This window comes from Chinchilla lanigera, unplaced genomic scaffold (genome assembly GCF_000276665.1).
Source record: "Chinchilla lanigera isolate Chin_1 unplaced genomic scaffold, ChiLan1.0 scaffold00044, whole genome shotgun sequence".
Taxonomy (NCBI): Eukaryota; Metazoa; Chordata; class Mammalia; order Rodentia; family Chinchillidae; genus Chinchilla; species Chinchilla lanigera.
In genome coordinates, this window is record NW_004955445.1 from 15788811 (window position 1) to 15809105 (window position 20295).

Consider the following 20295-nt stretch of genomic DNA (forward strand, 5'->3'; position numbering starts at 1 on the left):
TCTACGCAACAGAACGATACTGGAAAAGCAGGATCTAACCTCACAAGGTTAGTCTCCCTTGCTCCAGCACCCCTCTTCCAAGCTGCACAATGCCACCTTCCTCACCTTCGTTCCCGAATGTCAAAATGGTCTGCAAGATGCTCCTGGGAAATGCGGAAGTCCTCAAATGGCTGCTGGTAGCGGGCTTCAAAGGAGCCTTCCCGAACCCGGCTATGAAAGAGCTGGCTAGAGGCGTCTGAGCCCCGCTCCCGGAGGGACGTACCACCAAAGGGACTGAGGTCTCCGTTCTCCTGCTCAACAAGGGCAAGAAGACAAAGGTCAAGGATCCTCTGCACCTTGGGAGGATGTTGCCCTGTTCTCTGCCCACCCCTGCCACATGTACCTTGGCAGGGACGACATCAATCTTGACAAGCAGCGAGGCCAGCTCCAGGTCTTCGCTGTAGTTGTTCTTCAAAGGCACTGCTCTATATCCTAGGAGAAGGCAAGCCTGGCCTTCAGCGCAAGAGGGCACCAGCAAGGGGCCCACCCTACCTGGCAGCAAGTTCAGGGGGCACTGTGTCCAGGAAGAGTCCTCACCTGTCTTCAGGCCTTTTACTGGGAAAGTGGCCTGAGCCAAAAAGTTCTGGTCACTAAACATGTCTTCCTCATACACCACAAAGCGGAGGAAGGCAAACTCAGGGTTACTGACTTGGAAGTGGAAGGGCTTAGCCGGCCACACAGGGTTCAGTCCATTGTCCACTATGAAAGCAAGGGCAGAAGAGTTCAGGCCACCACTAAGAGAATAGGGTGACTATGAGGAGAGGACTTCAGCACGGCCAGGAGGATGAGGATGGTGCAAGGGAAAGCTCACTTACCCACGAACTCTGTCTTCTGTTTGGTGTTGTCATACTCTGCTCCAGCTACCTCAATTTCCACGAAGGGACACACAATGCCGCGGCCATTCTTGGGCAGATGCCGGGCCCCCAGCACCTGTAAGGGAGGCAAAGAGACGGCTCGGGCTGTCTTGCTGCTTCCATTCCCACGACTGAGGCTTAGGCAGCAAATGTAATGTGGAGGCAGTGCGCCCTCTGCTGGAGCCTAGGAGGCCTACAGTAGCTGCTGCCATAAAAGCTTGAGCTTTAGCCAAAATTTTAATACGAATTTTGCAATCTACTTCACGTTAAATGCATGTGTCTCAATATGGACATCTTTTAAGTTTCTCCCCCTTGGGAAAAACCTCTTCTCAGAAGGAGCAGTTATGTTCACTTGTAGTTCTGCAATCTCCTCCTGGATGTGCCCAGCTCACCCCATGCCATCTCACTTTCAGGACCGCTCACAGCCCCACACTGCCCGCTTCCCCGCAGTACCAAGCGTTCCTTGTCACAGCTTTTCACTAGGACATGCTGGGGAGCTCAATGACTTTTCCAATGGTGGGAGAACTCTGTGGACCTGAAGGTTGCTGGTCACTTTCAAGCAAGCCCAGTTCTTGCTTGTCCCTGCAGATCTGCACTTGGCTCACCACCAGTCCTAGCTCCGTCTGTCCCTGCTACTCTAACCAGCCTACTCCTATAAGGCCGTGGCTTTCCAAAGCATGGCCTTACCAGATAGACATCTTGTCTCCTTGGTGCTAAGAAGCGGCCACAGCTCAGGTGCCTCTGTCTGTCACTGGGCCACACCCCACCCAGCTGACTTTTTACCTCACAGGACCGTTTTGTCTTCCTCAAGCTAAAGAGTATCAGCTCTGGTGCTCCCTCCCCCATTCAAGACTCAGAAAATGTGCTCTTTCTATTGGCTCTGTGCCCTGCCCCTTTTATGCTGACCTGCCCCCCAGCTGTGACTCCTGGAACAGTGTCCGGTCTTGGCAAGTTAAGCATAAACATCTCCCAGCTAAGAGAAGCCCCTTTCCCACCCTGAGGCCCACAGATGTGTACCACCCACCTCAATGCAGATGGCGCATGGCTCCAGTCCACGGAGGCTGCTCTTGTCAAAAGGGTCAAAGGCCTCATCTCGCATAGTGCTTGGCTGCAGCACATAGCCACAGTGCCCACCAGCCATGAAGAGAGCCTGATTCATCTGCATAGGCTTGTCTGCAAAAGTCAGGTTACATGCATTGCAGCCCAGCTACCCTGGGGTCCCTTCCTCCTTCCTCCTCACTCTGCCCACAGGGGACTGCCTAACCTGGAGTCTGGAAGTTGAGGGCCACAAGCTGACTGCCACAGATCCACATGGGCAAAGGATCATAGTTGGAAGAGTCCAGCCGCTGCCCCTTGGGATAGATGCGTGAGAGCTGTAGCCGATTGTACTGGAGGAATTTCTTGCCTTTGGCCTTGTTCACATATTTCTCAGCCTTGGTTTCCGGGAAGGACGACATGTCTCGGTAGCAGGCTCGTTCTGTGCCAATCTCTGGCCAAACAGGGAGAACATTTAATAGAGCCTGCTTCCCAGGCAGTGCGGGGGGCTGGGGGGACCAGCATCCTCCTCCTGCACCAGCCATGAAGAGGGCCTGAACCCCACCATTTCCCAGCAACCATCCCCTGCCACAGCCCTTACTCTCTTCATCGAAGGGAACAGGCCGACAGTAGACGACAAGCTCAGAGAGTTCCAGTGCGATCTTCTTCCTCCGTTCCATCATCTTGCCCTCAGTGAGCTGGTGATACACGTAAGGCCTTGTAGTCCCAGGCTAGAGCCCTGCCCAGGGGAAGGAAGCCCCTGCCAGCCTTGGGCGCACTCACATTGCATGTGCTCTGGGGCCTTTTTCAACCTCCCCTGCACCTTCCAGATCCCACCAGACAGTAATTCCTCTGTCGTAGCCTCAGCCTAGGACTACTGTCCTCTGTCCCTGAGGACACACTTGCCTTCCAACCTTCTTGGGGGTGAATCCTCACCACCACCTGTGTCTCAAATGACCTCTCAGGGACCCAGGGGTTGACCATGCCCCAGTGATACCTTCTTATCTTTCCTAACACAGCCTCATCACTGGCTAAAACACCTGAGACTCCTGGTTACCTGAGACTATACTGGGCACTTGCCTCAGTTCTGTCTGTGCCTAAGGACGATTCTCACACCTCAGTTCCCCGACGGCAACATGACCACCTCCTCTGCATGCCCAATCTCAGCTACACACACCCTTCCCATTTCCTCTCTCACGGAGCTCCACTTGTTCCCAGCTTTCTTGTCTTGGTGGCACCTCCATGGCGATTTTCTTCCCTTTCCAGCTAAGCCACGATCTGGTCCTTCAGCCACCTACTTTTCCAGCAGCTTACCCACCCGTGACAGAATCCTCTGCACCCCAACCCTGCTCTGCTTCTGTGCCTGGTCTCCAAAGCTGCCCAGATGTGCCCATCAAATGCATTGGCTGACAGCCTTGGAGGAAAGCCCCTTACTGCAGGACATTTCTGTGTGCCCCAGGCTCAGTGGGCAAGGCCTCTTTCCTCCAGAAGGACTGTCCTTCCAACCATGCTTACCCCCAACCTGTCAAACCCCAGTCCCCATCCTCTCATGCACAGCCAGGCTGTGTGCTATACCGACTGTCAGCCAACCCAGCCACACCACAGCATCACCGGAACGAAATCCAACAGGCACTTCCCAGTTCTTATCACACCTGGCTGTGCCTTTGTAACCCTTAACACATCAGAACCCTACTATTCCCCTGGACCTCCCAGCTCTACCTGCCCTTCCTGGGCTCACCTCTCTCACAGATTGTGTCTCAGGAATCCAGCCCTGTCCCTGCTCTATAGTACTTCATTCCTCCTATCTCAGCTCCTGCCTGAGTATCCAAATGCTCACTAAGCAGACTCACTCAGATAACCAATGGGATCTAATTCAACAGCCCCAAAGCATATGCTTTGGTGGTCATGTGTCTGTTTGCTCTGGGTCTCTATTTAAGGCAGAGGCCATAGCATAGCCAGCACAGGCAGTGCCCGTCCTCTCTTTGGAGGGGGCTGGTACTGACAGCTGGAGGCCTTGGCTACCTGACAGGCCCACATGCTTCCCACCCAGCCCCTCAGCCTCCCAGCACCATCCATACACTAGTAGGTTCTCACCCTGGCATCTGCAGTCTGGGCCACTTCACGGATCTTCTTCACCCAGTCCTGCAGCTCCTCCTGTGAGTCAGCTGCGACATCCAAGGACCACTGGGCCACTGACACCATGCTGATGGAGAAGACGAAGAGCCGGTTGTTCTTCCCCTCTGGACGGATAGCTAGAAGGGCAACAGAAGACAAGAGCGACTCCATGACCTGGAGACTGACTCAAATGAAACCTGCCTCATCCTACTTCCTCCTTACCATGCACCCAAACAGGGGAAGACTGCTGTATAGGCCCATTTTATAGAGGAGTAGGCTGCCACTCAGACATTAAGTCACTGCCAGTTGTGGGGGAACCAGTGTTCCAACCCTGCTCTGCCTGACTCATGCCTCTTCCTCAGACCACATCTCCCACCCCACCCCATCTCCAATCCTGCCACATACCTGTGGCCCAACCCACTAGGGCAGTGGCTGTCAGCCCTCATCGGCATCTTTGCTTTCTCCCAATTTTGACTGACTCTAGTGCCCAGCATAAGGTGAGCATGCAGGAGTCCAAGATGGGGGTGAGAGAGGGAGCCTAGGGTATTAGGGGCATCCAGAGTATGGGTACAGTTTGGAGTGAGGGCAGTGTTTGGGGGTTAAGCCATGAGCTTCTTCCTGGGAGCAGGAAAAGCCACAAAAGGAATTTGACCCTAAGGATGAGTGGGCACGAGAAAGGCACGGGGGCTCACCAATCTGACAGGCCGGCACATCTAAGACCCCCCGCAGCAAGTCCCCCAAGGGGCTGTTCTCATCCAGGTGCTGTGGGAAGCAAAGCCCAGAGGATGGTCAGCATGGCTGCTGAGTACGTGTGAAGAGTTTCTGTGTGAGTGACAATACATCTTGTGGGTGTACCTGCAACTAGCCAAGGGCTGCGTGGGTCTACTGGAGACCATGCAGACACGCAGCGTGTGACTGGCTCAGTGTGACAAGTATTTGTGCATGCAAGTGGGCCTAGAACTGTCAGAGGATAATGTGTGGAGAACCTGGAGACAGGGAAACCCCACAGCTCTGGACTCACCTCTCTCTCAGGTTCCAGGGCTGCTGGGTTGCCCATCTCTTCCACATAGTTTGACGGGAACCACAGCTGCTTCTTCCCACCGTAGTCGCCTCGCCACCTGTGGGAACCACAGGTGCTGACCCCAGCAACCATCCCAAATTCCCACCCCAGTTAAGGTATCCTTAACAGATCCTCCACCAAGTTTATGGTGGAAGCCCTCTAAGTACAAGCACTACTGGCCTACCACCATACTACAGATCCTCCACCAAGTTTATGGTGGAAGCCCTCTAAGTACAAGCACTACTGGCCTACCACCATACTACAGGCTCCCTTGCCTCAGGGACCAGGCTCACCAGCCTCCCTCTTGCTTTTCCACATTCTGGATGATGGCACTCTTGGTGAAGGTCAGCTCATCCTCTCTCTGGGCCTTGTAGTCAAAGAGAGCCTTGACTGCACACTGCAGAGGTGAGACACGGAGTTAAGCACATGGGCCTCCCTGCACTCCTGATGGGCCTCACACCTGCACAAACCACAGGGAGGTACCCCAGCCAGCAACAGTCTCACCATTGCCCTGCAAGCAGCTTGGGGACAGACAAGATGGGAGAGGCGGCCTCTCCTTAGAGGCTCCAGGCCTTCCAGGTAGAGCCATGCAAGCCCCACTTGGGTACAGGGTGAACATCCAGTCAGCTCCCAGCAGGCAGGCTGCGAAGGGAGTGCCTGCAGTGGCCCAGTACATCCTCCCCAGGACCTGTAGTCTTGGGAGGGTAGTGGCTAGGACCCTATCATGCTTCATCTCTGAAGGTCCCATGGCTGCTGAGGAGAGTAGGTGAGGAATTGGGCACAGTTTCCTGTGACTTAGAAAGAAGGGTAAAAAGCAGAAGATCCTCTCTGACAGATTGCTAAGAGGGAGATCTAGCCAGTGTGTTGCCCCCTTGCCCTGTGCCACCCACAGAACAAGGATCATAAACCCCTAACGCACAGTCTGTATCACCCTGTCTAACCCAAGGGACGGGGCTAGGGAGCAAGTGGGTCATCCCTGAGAGAGCTGTGGTTGTTCACCAACCACACATCTCTCACAACCTCTTGGGCTTCAGAAAACCACAACCACTACTTCTCCACACAGACCACAGATGGGCCCAAAACACAGAAGTACATGCCCCAAGCAGCTGGGGACCCCACCCCCCACAGCTTCCCGTGCTGAGGCTGATCTGTACCTTGAAAGTTGGCATAGGGTTTGCCTCCACATAGAAGCCAGGGTTGCGGCCCTCATACAGGGCCCCGTAGTCAGGCTCCTGGGAATAGGACACATTGGGACTTGTTTATGACTCAGAGCTGAGATGAAGAGCAGTTGTTAGCTCCCATGTGCCCCTACTCCAGTCTGGGCCTCCTCATCAGGCTATCCAGACTGTCCCCCTCATTGACACTGCTCCACCAGGATCCCCCAACATTAGGAGAATGGTCGTAAGGATCTATCCTCACCCTCTGCCTCTGCACATTCTCACCCTGAGACTGACTCACATGATTCTGAAATCTGTACCTTGCCTCCTGAAGGCCCAAACACCAATTGCTCCTGAGATGCCTGCAACTTGGCCCACTGCTTCTGCTGAGTGGCTAAGTTTGAAGTCAGGAGGAAGCCCCAGCCCCAGTGGATAGCAGGCCTCTCTCTGGCTACTTATGTGCACCAATGACAAGAGTTTAATTCACCTCCTTTCCAAGATGCTGTCTTTCTACCCAAGGCCAGGACCCTAGTCCAGGGCCCTTGTCCACCCTGCATCATCAGTCCCACCCTCTTCCCTCACTATTCTCCCTGCCGCAGCCATGAAGGGCTGTGCACAACCACACTACCCGCATCTGGGACGGTCTGGCGTGTGTGCGCCTTTCTCCGTGCATGAGCTCCAGGACTTGTCACCTTGACTCTTAGAGGCCCTTCTGGTTGAACGCCTGTCCCTATCCTTGCAGACACAGTGCAGATATCACTCCCTCCATGACATCCTCCTCTACTCGTTTTGTGGCCCCCAGCAAGTCTCTGGAACCCTCCTAGGAGTGCCAAAAACACCCAAGGACTTGCTATCACAGCCAATGACTATATATTCTAGGGCTCTCCCAACTACCCTCCACCCACCCCCAGCCCCTCAGCCTCCTCACAGCTGTGCCAATCTTCTCCAGCGCCTCCTCATTAATGGGGTAGCGCAGCTTCATCTTCCGATACAGCGGGTGCTTCTCATAGTAGCTAATGAGGTCGACAAGACTGTCAAACTCCGAGTTCCCCAGCATCACTGTCTGGCCCTCCTGCTGGACGCGACAATGCTTGATCTTGCCCTCAGCCCTTCAAAAGAACAGGACAGTCACATGGTGTCTAGGGCACCCAGACCCTGGTGAAGACCCACACGCCTCCAACACCTGGGGGCTGACCACTCACCGGAAGGAGATGGCATAGGAGTTGGGCTCATTCCGTTTCCGCACCAGGAAGGCCCCATCTCGGGGTACACGCATCAGCATGTGTTCAGCCTGTGCTCTGGTCAAGCTTGCGTGGTACCACCTGAGGACAGGCAGAGTCAAGCCCCAGCCAGTGCCACCCATGTCCCTGTCTGCCTGCCCCATCCCCTCCCTTACTCTTTGCTCTCGTGGGCATTGGTCTGTGGCACAGGCTCTGAAAGGCGCATCTCAAACTCATTGCAGCGCAGGGGCACTTGCTGATAGTGTGTGATAAGGTCATAGAGGGAGTCAAAGACCAGGTTGTCTGTCAAGAAGAACTTGGGGGTCCCCGCATCCTGCCGGGAATGGATCCGGCAGTGCTGAACTTTTCCGTTTCGCCTGAAGGAAGAGGAGAGGATGAGGGGAGGATGAGAAACAGGCCAGGGCCTGTTATACCTCAAGTGAGGCATTAAGTTTCTCAAAAGGAGGCCAGTCTCCTCCAGTAGGAGACTTTCAAACAGGCTGAAAATGTGAGTGTGCACATGCATGAGTGGCAAAGCAATGATATTCCATGTAAAAAGCCTGCAACAGAAGGCCTGTGATGTTAACTGTGCTTCAGTCTGGTGGTGTAAGTACACACAGTGAGCACACACAACACACACGAGTGGTTACCAGAAGGACAACGTGTAGTCACCCACGAAGGTCTCACTCTCGCGCACTAGGAAGGAACCATCAGGAGCACCGGTCTCAATGCAGTACTCAGTGAGCAGGCGCTCAGCGATGTGCCGTCCATCTCGTCCTGCCCCGAGCTTCCCGTGGAACCACTTCTCATTGGAGTGCAACTCTGTGCTGCCACTGACCTGTTAAGGACAAAAAAAAAAAAAAAAAAGGAAGAAGGACAACAGCAAAAATAGCCAGGGGTGCAGTCCCCCGGCCCCAACCCAGCCCAGCCCAGCCCTGACCAAACTCACTTCCTTGGGCTCCTCTTCATCCTCATTGCCCTGGTCACTGCTAGTCTCCTCAGAGTAGTAGATCTTGCTGCTGGTCAGAACAAAGTAGTGGGGATACCATTCCTGGAACACACCAAAGGGTTCCTATGAACTGGAGACCCTCATCACCTTGTCCCACCATGCCTGGCCCAGCCCAGGCCTCACGTGATTAACAGGGTCCTCCAGGTAGAGGATGCCATTCTTGATGGAGTTGCTGATGTCGTTCTCAGAGTACATCACAGACGTGGGCACCTCCTCATAGGCACTGCCTTCAGCCAGCTTCTTGTGCTATAATAGGTAGCATACCGGATTGTGGTGATGCTCGCTACAGTCCTAGCTCCACCTCCACACCCAGTACTAGACGTAGAGCAGAAGCCCTGGCCTGGGAAAGGTGCTGGAAAGTGGGTTCCTCTCACCATAGTCCACCCCTACCTTGATCAGGATCTTCCTCTTAAGCTGATTTGGTGAAGGGAGCCCATCAGCAGAGATGTCCACAGGCTTGGTGAGGAGTGTGTCCCCAAGCACTTTCTTGAAGTACTGGGCCATGTTTCTTTGCTGGGCAATGCTGCAGTGGTCCTCAATAGACAAGATGACTGGGTACCTGTCGGGCAGGGGAGGAGGGCAATGACACAGACCCTATCATGCAATGGGGCAGAGGTTCAGTTCAAACAGCTCCTCACAGAGCGAGGGGACTGGGAGCCAAGGGCCTGAGGCACCTTGTCCAGAGTAGCTCTCTCAGAGGCAGCCATGGCTACTGTTCTACAGCAAGCAGCTATGGAGGTAACAGGAACCAAAGCTTAGCAAGAACTGCAGAAGAAAGCCTCAGTTGGCCCACTTCTGGAGGGTGCCCATAGTGCAAGAGAACAGTCAGAAGAGATGAGCCTCCAAATGTAGCTACTGGGGGGGATCAGTGAGGTTGAGAGGTCAGCAGTGGTGAACAGGCACTAAGGAATATTTTACAAGGAACACAGACAATTCCCTGGGCTGTGAAGGGAAAGAAGCTGGTAGGACACTGGCCTAAAGAGACCAAAGTTAAGGAAATGGTTTTTGAGGATGAGATGAGCCTGAATGTATTCCACAGACCAGGGAGGGCTCACAAAAAGGGGCAAGTATACAGGAAACTGAACTTCAGAAACAATGGCTCCAGCGAGAAGCAAGAGAGGCGGCGAGGCCAAGAGGAAGGATAAAGATGAAAGCTGGAGGAGTGAAAGCACAGCATGTGAGTGACAGACCTAGAGTCGTTTTGTCCTGGGTCTTCCACCCCAACTCACTCTGAGGCCACAAAGGCATGCTCCTTGATGGTGTGAAGAACGTCTGAGAACTTGATCTTGGTGGTAAGGGTGTGTCCATGATAAATGACTGGCATCCCATCTGGACCATCCCAGCAGTCCACTGGGAAGTAACATCATTTTGGTCAAGTGGACAGGCCTCGCACTTTCCCTCCCCAGCCCCCGGCCCCCACGCACACTCAATGCAGCGACAGCCCATCCGTAGGCAGCGAGCATAGGCTTCCAGGGAGGACTCACTGGAGAACTGGTCCCCAGTCAGGTACCTGGAAAGGCAAGGAGAGGCAGGTGTGGCCTGGTGGCCCCTCTTCCCTCCCAAAAAGGGATGGGAGGGGCTGAGAAAGCCACACTCACGTGTTGTGTGAGGAGGAGATCCAGTAGTGGGAAAGAGGGTTGTTCATGGTGTCCGGGCACACTGCATCCAACTGGGAGTTCCACACACTATTCTCTTTGGAGAACAGGAAGGTGACAAACTGACCAGGAACAAATGTGGAAGGGACAAGAAAGTAAGCCCAGGATGGGAGATGGGAGTAGAAGAAAGTATTGAGTCTCCATTGGACTGGGCAAGGTGGGTAACAGGTAGGAACAAGCTAGCATCTCTTAAGGAAAACCCAGTTTGTAAACCCAGATAGGGTCTGGTCACCCCCTCTATTATCTTGAACACAAGGGGAAAAAGGTGGGGCTCACCTCATCCAGGAAGAAGTAAGGCTCCTCAATCTCTCTCAAGGGGTCGCGAAGGAAGCTAAGCATGAACTCTTGCACCTGGAGCCGGTCAACAGCCCATAGCTCCTGATGAGTGAGGAGGCAGGCATGGGAAAGGCCTCCAGTCAGTGATGCCCCACTTCTCAGCCCAACACACCCCAGCTCAGCCCAGCCCAGTCCTGCCCAGCCATACCCCCTGGTACTCAAGGAGGAACTGCTGGAACTCAGGAAGAGACACTCGGCAGAGCTCTGGCCGCTCCCCAGACCTGCTAGGAGAGAAGGTAACTGCCTGGCAGCCAGCTAGCTGGCATGGCTGATATACAAAAGGGGTCCCTTAGTAGGCAGAACCCAGCTCCTGGTCAGCATAGATGGCCAAATGGTCCACCATGGCTCACCCCTCCCACTGCTTCTGACCTAGAGCAGGAACCACCCAGAAGAACCCCATCTCCCTGCTTCAAACCAAACCTCAAGGTGCTGGTGTCCAAGAAGGGGAGGTCCATCTGCAGGAAACATAACCTGGTCAGGGCAACAGCCCTGAGAGGCCATGCAGGAGAGGGGCTCTCAGGAAGAGAGGCTAGGGCAGCAGATGAGGGCAAGCCTCGGAAGGGGAGCAGGAACAATAGCACCCAAAAGCTCCCAGGCGGAGGGTAGCAAGGCTGAGGCAAACAGGGCTAGGGATGGGTTGGAGGAGCAAGGGCAAGGGCAGGGGAGGGCAGGTGGCTCATGCACCGTCTTCTGGGCGCTGTACATGAGGCTGCGGTACAGTTGAGCAAACTGCCCATAGGTTATGTCCCCACTGCGCTGCTCCAGGTCCTGCACAGTATGAAGCACAATTGTCTTTCAGGCCCTAGCTCAGAGGCTTCTGGCCTCCCCTCCAGCAGACAACCCAAAGAGGCTCTTACCGTCAGCCGCTCTCGGAGGAAGCGCATGTTGGGGACCCGGTAATTGACCTGAGACAGCATGTTCTTCAGGTCCTTGGCTGATATACTGAGAAAACAGAGATATCCCCAGTGGCCTCACATAACTTCTAACTCTCAGCTCCAGCTGACACCACGCAGGGCTGGACAGAGGTAAACAACCCTACGCTGGAAACCTGGAGTCCTGAGGGTAAAACTGGATCAGAATCCATGGTGTGATCAAGGGAAGTCCCTTCCTTTCTCTGGGCCTGTTTCCTTATCTGAGTAAAGAAAAACTCCTGGCAAGAAGTAACCAGGTTCAGCAAAGCAGGTCAAACATGGAGCAAAGAAAAGCAATCTCTAGCCCTACTCCAGCAGTACTTCAGTCTGCCCCTCCAGCTCTCCTTGGCCCAACCAGAACAGAAGGCAGTGCTTCCTCACAATTGCTTAGCACTGGGTTCCCCACCCACTGCCCCCTGGAAACTTCAGAACCTGCAATCCCCAGGATCAATAGGCACTATAGTGCAATGGGCTACAGAGGAAGCGGGTGGGCATGCACAGCCAAGTACCACTGCTAGTGACCGGGCACTCTCCTGGAGCCAGACTGGGTACAGGCTCCAGGAAAGGTACCTGGTCAGAAAGCCAGCATCCTTGCCCTTCAGGACTGTCCTGACTAGGAGATAGGGCTAGGATGTGGATAACAGGATAAACAAGATGGAGAAGGGAGACTTTCTCTCCTGGAAGGTGGTGTCAGCAAGGTGGAGGTATACCTCCTCCTTTGGCCTTACAGTACAGTGGCAAGCACCAAAACTGCGAGGGGGATCTGCTCTACATGAAGAGGTCAAATGTTGAATGAGTGTTGTCTGTACAGGGATCATCTCACTTGACCTTCAGCGCCCAGGAGGTAGGTGCTGTCCAGGTACCTATTTCCCAGTAAGGCAATGGACAGCTTCTGATCACTATCTTTTCCCTCTGTATCCTCTTTCCCATGAGCAAACAAATAGGCTCTTCCTTCTGCCTTGTACTGCCTATCTCTTCAGCTGCTACCCTCTTCCTGCCGCTCTCCATAACAAAACTCCTGGGAAGTCACTCACACTACCTTTATGTCCTTGAACTGCTCCCTTTATATTGCTTGAGCAGTCACTAGGGTGATACCACTCTTCCCAACACAATGGGTCAACTTGCAGACTTTTTTCTCCAGGGTTTCTTCTTACCCTTACTAGCTGCCACCTTTTTTCTCCAGGGTTTCTTCTTACCCTTACTAGCTGCCACCTAGCCCCATCCCCAATGTGGGAGTAATCTGGGGTCACCCAATGTGCTTCTTCCCTTTTCTTCCTATACTTGCCCACATGGATGATCTCATCTACCTCCAAAGCTTCCCATATCACCTACCTACTCCCACATTATTATCCACTGACCTAACAACTCCACACCTCTACTCAAAGATCTAATGTGACCATAAAACTTACACCCACACTCAGCCTGAGTTCCCCACAATGTTGTCCTCCCATGGTCTTCCCATCTTAGTTAATGGTAACTCCATTTTCCAGGTGTTCCAGCTAAAAAGCATACCAATTCTCAATTTTTTCTTTCTCACACTCTGAACTCAATGTGTTAGTAAATTCTTTTGGGCTCTATCTTCAAAATACAATTTAACCCTACTGTTACAAAAAGATAAATCAGCTAGATAAAAAGTCAACAATGAAATATTAGAACTGAACCAAATTTTTGAACAAATGGTCTTAGTAGATGTCTGCAGGGTGTTCTACCCCACAACATCAGAATACACATTTTTCTCAACTATACACAGGACGTTCTCCAAAACAGACCACATACTAGCTCATGGAACATGCTTAATGCGAAGGAATTAAAATTATCCCATGCATATTGTCAGGCCACGGTGCAATGAAATTGGAAAACAATGGCAAAAGAAACCATAAGAACTTCATAAACACATGGAAATTAAATGGCACCCTCCTGAACAACCAGTGAATCACAGATGAAATTAAGGAAAAAATTAGACAGTTTCTACAGTTAAATGATAATACAACATACCAGAACTTATGGGACACAGTGAAAGCAATCCTAAGAGGGAAATTTATAGGAGTGAATATCCATATTAGGAAAACAGAGAGAGTGCAAATAAACAACTTAATGGTGAACCTCAAACTTCTAGAAAAAAGAAGAGCAGGCTAACCCAAAAAGCTCATACAAGGGAGGAAATTATAAAGATCAGAGCAGAAGTTAACACATTGGAGACTATGAATGCAAAGAATCAATGAATTGAAGAGTTGGTGTTTTGAAAGATTAAATAAAATCAACAAACCCTTATCCAACCTTATCAAAAAAAGGAAAGACTCAAATCCACGCAATAGGAATGAAAAGGGTGAAATTACAACAGATCCTGCAAAAATCCACATCAACTACACCTACTTTGAAAATTTGTATTCTGATCAGGTGGAAAATGCAGAAGAAATGGAGATTCCTAGACACATATGAATTAACAAAGCTGAATCAAGAAGATATAAAAATCTTAAGTAAACCAATATTAATCAATGAAATCGAAGATCTAATTAAAAACCTACCAACAAAGAAAAGCCCAGGCCCTGACAGCTTCACTGCTGAATTGTATAAGAAATTTAGAGAACACCTAATACAACTACTTCACAAACTCTTTAATGAAATTGAAAGGGAAGCAATACTCCCACATTCGTTCCTAGAAGCAAGCATTACCCTGATACCAAACCCAGAGAAGGACCCAACTAAGAAAGAGAACTATAGGCCAATCTCCCTCATAAACACAGTTACAAAAATCCTCAGTAAGACACTGCCAAACAGAATGTAGCAAATTATCAATAAGATTATACACCATGACCAAGTGGGATTCATACATAAATCAATAAATGTAATATACCACATTAACAGAGCCAAGGACAAAAATCACATGATCATCTCAATAGAGGGAAAAAAGCTTTTGACAAAATCCCACTGTTCACGATCAAACCTTACAGAAAATTGGAACAGAGGGTCTTTACCTCAATCTGATAAAAGCCATCTATGACAAACCAACATCATACTAAATGGACAAAAATTGAAAGCTTTCACTCTAAAATCAGGAACAAGACAATCGACTGTCTCCACTCTTATTCAACACAGTCCTAGACACAGAGCAACTAGACACGAGAAAGAAATCAAAGGAATAATGATAATAGGAAAGGAAGAAGTTAAAGTACCATTATTTTCAGAAAACATGATACACAGAAGACCCCAAAAACTCTACTGAGCAACTGATAGATAAGCAAATTCAGTAACATAGCTGGATACAAAGTCAACACTCAAAAATCAATAGCCTTCCTGTGGATGAATAACAAACTCATTGAAAGAGAAATTAGGGAAATAACACCTTCCACATAGCATGCAAAAAAATGAAATACCTAGGAATCAATCTAACAAAGATTGTGAAAGACCTCTACATTGAAAACTACAGTACTCTGAAAAAGGAGATTGAAGAGAATATCAGAAAATGCAAAGATATCCCTTGCTCTTGAGTAGGAAGAAGCAATACAGTGAAAATGGCCATACTTCCAAAACTGCTGCACAGATTTAATGAAATTCTGATCAAAATTCCAACAGCATATCTCACAGAATGAGAGAAAACAATCCTAAAATTCATCTGGAACCAGAAGAGACTTAAAATAGCAAAGGAAATTCTGGGTCAAAAGGCAAGGCCAGTGCCATCACAATCTCTGACTTAAAATTATACTATAAAGGTACTGTGATAAAAACAGCATGGCACTGGCAAAAAAAACCAGATCCAAATATCAGTGGAACAGACTAGAAGATGCAGAAACAACTCCAGACATATTAGCTACCTTATCTTTGACAAAGGTGCCAAACACATTCACTGGAAGAAAGATAGCCTCTTTAATAAATGGTGCTGGAAAAATTGGCTTTCTGCCTGCCAAAGATTAAAATTGGACCCATATCTTTCACCATCTACTAAACTAAACTCAAAATGGATCAAAGATCTAAATATTAAAACAGAAACATTAAGTCTGCTGGAAGACAGAATAGCTAAAACTTTTGAAGACACTCATATAGGTAAAGACTTGAATAAAACCCCGACTGCACAGGAACTGTCACAAAGAATCAACAACTGGGATCTCATCTTATGGAAAAGCTTTTGCACAGCGAACAGAGTGAAAAGACAACCTACACTGTAGGAAAATATGTTTGCCAGCTGTTCTTCAGACAAAGGATTACTATGAAGAACACATAAAGAACTAAAAATATAAGATCTCCCAAATTTAAAGACCCAATTCAAAAATGGACATCTGAGATGAATACATACTTCTCAGATGAAGAAATACAAAACAGCAAATAAATATATGAAAAAATGCTCAATATCACTGGTCATTAATGAGATGCAAATTCAAACAACACTGACATTCCATCTCACCCCAGAAACAATAGCTATTATCAAGAAATCAACGAATAACAAATGCTCGTGGGGCTGTGTGGAAAAAGAAACCCTTCTCCACTGTTAGTGGGAGTACAGACTGGTGAAACCACTGTGGAAATCAGTGTGGTGAGTCCTCAGAAAACTAGGATTGCAGGTCCCATTTGACCCAGCTATTCTCCTGCTGGGTATCTTCCTAGAAGAGTTAAAAACATTGCAACACAGTGATGTATGTGCACCCATGTTGAGAGCAGCACTATTTGTAATAGCTACATCTTGGAAAGAACCCAAATGCCCATCAACCAAATGAACAAAAAAGATGTGGTCTTTTTATACAATGGAGTAATATTTAGTCATAAAGAAGGATAAACTTTTATAGGTAAATGGATACAACTTGAGACCATACTCATAAGTGAAATAAACCAGATGTACATGTGTAAACATTGTATTTTATCCCTGATGTGAGAAGCCAAAAGAGTAAATAAGATCCAAAATGTACAATACATATTGTAAAATGGGAAGAAACTGTTCAAAAGGAAAGAGAAACGGGGATGGGGGGAAAGGAGAAAAGCAAAGCAAATTATATATATATATATTTATACACACAAAATAGTTACGATACTTATACTACTAATTTCTCTTAGTTCACTGAAAAGAAAGGTCGGTGCTAATATTGTTTGGACAATTAAATGCCTGTATCTTGTACTCTGAGTAACTAAAGATAACAATACGCAAAGTATTAACCATTGCTACCTTCCATTTACCTTGTTTTGAAATTTTTATTTTTTTCCTCTTTAAAATTAAAAAAAAAAACCACAATAAAAAAATCCACAATATAGCCAAATCCAGCCACTTCCTACCATTACCACTTGGATCCAAGTTCTTTCACCTCAACTGATGAAGCAACTCCTAACACTAGTTCCTTAACAACAGCCAACATGATCCCAAGCAGACTCTAAGGGTGCATCATTCCTCTCTCCAGAACCTCCCACAGCTTCCTCACTCTTGGGGTGATCAGAGGGTCATCATCACAGCACAGCACCACAGCCTTCATCTGGTTGTTGTTCCCCTATCTCTCCTTGGCACTGCCATATCAAGCCAGAAAGTCATGTACTTCAAGGTATTCTCTCATATACTACCAGTGGGCCCGACCCTCAGGGTAATCTGCAGGACATCAGAGCTAATTCTGCAAGTCTACACTCTGGCCACAGGCAGAGCACATAACATATTTTTGCTACCTTCTCTCATCAGCTTACACAAAGGCCTTTTCTGCTGAAAGCTACCTGTGCCAGAATTCCCTACCCCATCTAAGGCAGGCTGGTTCCCTGGCTCTCCAGGAAGCTGCTCAGAGGGCCAGATACTGTTCTGGCTGCCTCTACCCACCTGCTGGGCGTCAACCACAACTCATTACCTACCGGTCCTCACGATTCCGATCCACAGAATAGAACTGCTTCCGGAGCCACCTGGAAAGAGAAGCCTGAGGTGAGCGCCATTTCTCAGCTAGGATAAGTCCTGGGGAGGACAGGAGTACTGGTCTTTAGGCACATAAAGGTCTGAAGTGTTTGTCCCTGCTCCCCTGGTCCCTAAGGCCCCCAGCCCTAACCATGTCAAGTGCAGTTGTATATACCTCTCAATCTGCAGGGGCGTGGCTGCCTGCATTGTGTCCTCCATCAGCCAAGTTAAGCCCTTGATCCACATGTTTACTTCATCCTCAGACGTAGCTGTAAACAAGGACAGGAGTCAAACTGAGGGCACACACCTCCTATTGAGCCACAGGCTGGCAGGCCTTCCCCTTATCTCCTACCTCTTCTAGGCCCCTAACTCTCACCTTGCAGGCTCAAGGTCTTCAGGCGGAATTCCATTCCATAAAGGATGACGAAGCAGTGTGACTGATCCGGCCGAAAAGCAGGGTCCTCTTGATAGCGATCAAAGTCCCGTGAGGTCTTCCCTGGGCGAATTTCCTTGATTTCACGAATATCAACTAGAAAGTAGTAAAGAAGGAGCCCAGGTCAGGATGGAGATTTCAAAGCCAGCACAAAAGGAAGACAGCCTGGTTTCCTCAATTATTCCCACACTTTCTCCTGCAGGGACCACAAAGAAAGACACCCTCTTTTTCCTTCCTTAGGAGCAGAGCCCAAACCAATCACAGACATCGTAGGTGACAAAACAAAGCTATACTGATGTAAGGACAGACTTTTGCTAAAGGCTAACAGGTGAGATGGGGTTATATGGGAAACAAGGAACTCTGTGTGGCATCCATTTCCCATCTTTGTTCCTTTGCTGAGAACACAGGCTAGCTGCTCTGACCTAGAAAAGGACTGATGGGGACTCAAGCTTCCTGCACAAAAAGCACACGCAGATCCAACCGTAAGTCCCAGGAGCAGGACTTGGCAGGTCTAGGTGGGCCACAAGATCCCTGGGAGAAAACAGGTTCAGGCCCAGAGAGCTGGCATATGCCTGAAATAATCTGCACACAAGTCTCTGTAAGAGGCCTACTTCTCCCTAAGGCAATGCTGTCCAAGCACAACATACATCCTAAGCCTAGCCCACTATTTGGCCTGGGACGACTTCCTTATTGTAGCTATCAAGGGCCCTCACACAGCACAGACTGGGAAACTACACAAGCCTGAATGGCAAACGACCTGCGTTGGCCACTAAATGGATTGAAAATATGGAGTAACTCAAGGCTGAGTAAGTCATTAACTTCTCAGTCTTACTTTACCATCTATAAACAAAGGTTTTGACTTGAGTTTCTCTAGAAGGCAGAGTGTCAGGAAAAAAAAACCATGCATGGGCTTTGGGGTAAGACTGCTTGGAAAAGAATCCTAGGTCCACCTCACATTAGCTGTGTGATCACAGCAGAGGGATAACCTCTGTCCCCACTGTTTTATTTGTGAAGGGACAAAGGAGCATAAGGAGGATGCTCACAAGACCAAAAGTGCTACCTAAAAGTGCTAGCACTGTGTATGGGATATGGAGGAAGCTTTGTTCTCTGATTAGAGCTTGCTCCAATGCAGAGGATCTGACCCAAGACCTGGAGAGACCCTGACACTCTCCAGCACGAGGAAGATCTTGGCTATAAACTCACACTGTCCCCTGGGACACTGGACAGAGGGCAGATATGCCAGCCCAGGATGACAGATTTAGGGAGGATAAGGTCAAATGGAAGAAATTTGGCTTAGCCAGCAGAGATGACTGAGAGCTCTCTCTGAGCTCAGGTGCCTTTTTAAAATGCTCTAACCCAACATATATACCTACATACATTTGACCCTAGACTGACCTAAAGACTTCGAGCTCTGCCTGGCTAGCCTCTACCCCAAAAGCCTTCCCAGCGCAAAGAGCTCGCTAACCTGATGGCCAAAACCCTGGCTCTCTCTATTCCTGTCTTGTCCCTGTAGTCCCAGTGAACCCCATCTATCCCACTTGGAACAGTGGCAGCAATTCTGGCCCTAAACCCAGCTCTCCTGACCCAAAAGTACTGGTTCTCCCTGCATCCCACTCCATCCTCCAGGAAAAGCCCTCTGGCTTGTCTGAGCTGAGAGCTCTGACTTTCCTGCTAGTGTCCCTAATCCTAGATCTCAGCAACCACTAGACTCCATCCCTCCCGACTTGTCCTGGAGGCACTGCTCGCTCCTCTCCCCAGGCTGCCACTGCGGGCTAATGAGAACATGCTCCCTCTATGGCCTTCAAGGGTCTTCATGATGGGGATTCAGAGGTTTACCTCTAAGCTTTTGCCTTCCCATCTTCTCTGCTCCATCCAAAGTAACCCAGATCTACACCCAGAACAGCCTGTGCTTCCTGTCCCCATTTCGTTCTGCTCTCTGGCCTGGCTTCACTCTCTCACTCAACTCTCTCCAACCAAAGACCCAACTGAGAAGCTCCATCCTGCACAATCATTCTCTGGATGCTTCATGCTGCTACATCAATGGATGTTGTTCATCTCCCCAGGGCAAAGCAGAGCACCTCCAATGCCTGCTGAATGAACAAAAAGCAAAAATGAAAAAAAAACAAACCAAAAAACCAAAAAAACAAAAATAGGCACACAAGTGGAGGAGGAGCAATGAAAAGAGGATAGAGTAAAAATGAGGCATTATACTCAGGTAGAAAAAATCGAGGGGGAAGAACTGCATCATAAAGACCCAGCCTGAGAACAAAGAGTTGCCAAGCATAGGAGGAGCTTTCATCGGGGAAATGCCCAGATCAGAAACTGCAGAACAACCACAAACTCTGCCTTTTGAAACAGAAACCAGCATGCTCTTCCGGTGCAGAGCCGTTCATCCTCCTCCTCCACCTTCTTACAAAAGGCGTGTATACACACAAGTGCATACAGACCAGGGCCTGCACGGTCCATAGCAGGGGCTTTCCCTTCCACTGTCCATCCACTGGGTACCCCATAACTCCACAATGAATCTATTTACTGTACTGTTCAGCACATAACTGCAGGACCAGTCCAAGGCCTGCTGCCAGGCCACATGCAGTCACCTTCACAGTGTCGTGTTTCTTTC

At 49.5% G+C, this 20295-nt stretch overlaps 1 protein-coding gene across 1 annotated transcript in view; it reads right to left on the bottom strand.

Annotated features, from left to right (window-relative positions):
- The window catches only part of Plcg1 (phospholipase C, gamma 1), a gene marked incomplete at its 5' end in the record, with an annotated part of 36364 nt that overhangs the window by 1315 nt on the left and 14754 nt on the right, over positions 1-20295 (bottom strand). The window contains 30 exon segments of the mRNA XM_005392520.2: positions 106-290; positions 383-471; positions 577-738; positions 855-969; positions 1918-2066; positions 2158-2382; positions 2530-2626; positions 4023-4180; positions 4736-4805; positions 5065-5161; positions 5397-5500; positions 6258-6335; positions 7189-7369; positions 7463-7582; positions 7657-7857; positions 8131-8318; positions 8430-8531; positions 8613-8735; positions 8880-9048; positions 9719-9839; positions 9914-9999; positions 10088-10206; positions 10421-10522; positions 10629-10701; positions 10901-10935; positions 11165-11248; positions 11338-11422; positions 17206-17253; positions 17418-17511; positions 17619-17771. Of these exon segments, the coding sequence (XP_005392577.2) occupies positions 106-290; positions 383-471; positions 577-738; positions 855-969; positions 1918-2066; positions 2158-2382; positions 2530-2626; positions 4023-4180; positions 4736-4805; positions 5065-5161; positions 5397-5500; positions 6258-6335; positions 7189-7369; positions 7463-7582; positions 7657-7857; positions 8131-8318; positions 8430-8531; positions 8613-8735; positions 8880-9048; positions 9719-9839; positions 9914-9999; positions 10088-10206; positions 10421-10522; positions 10629-10701; positions 10901-10935; positions 11165-11248; positions 11338-11422; positions 17206-17253; positions 17418-17511; positions 17619-17771 (3613 nt within the window).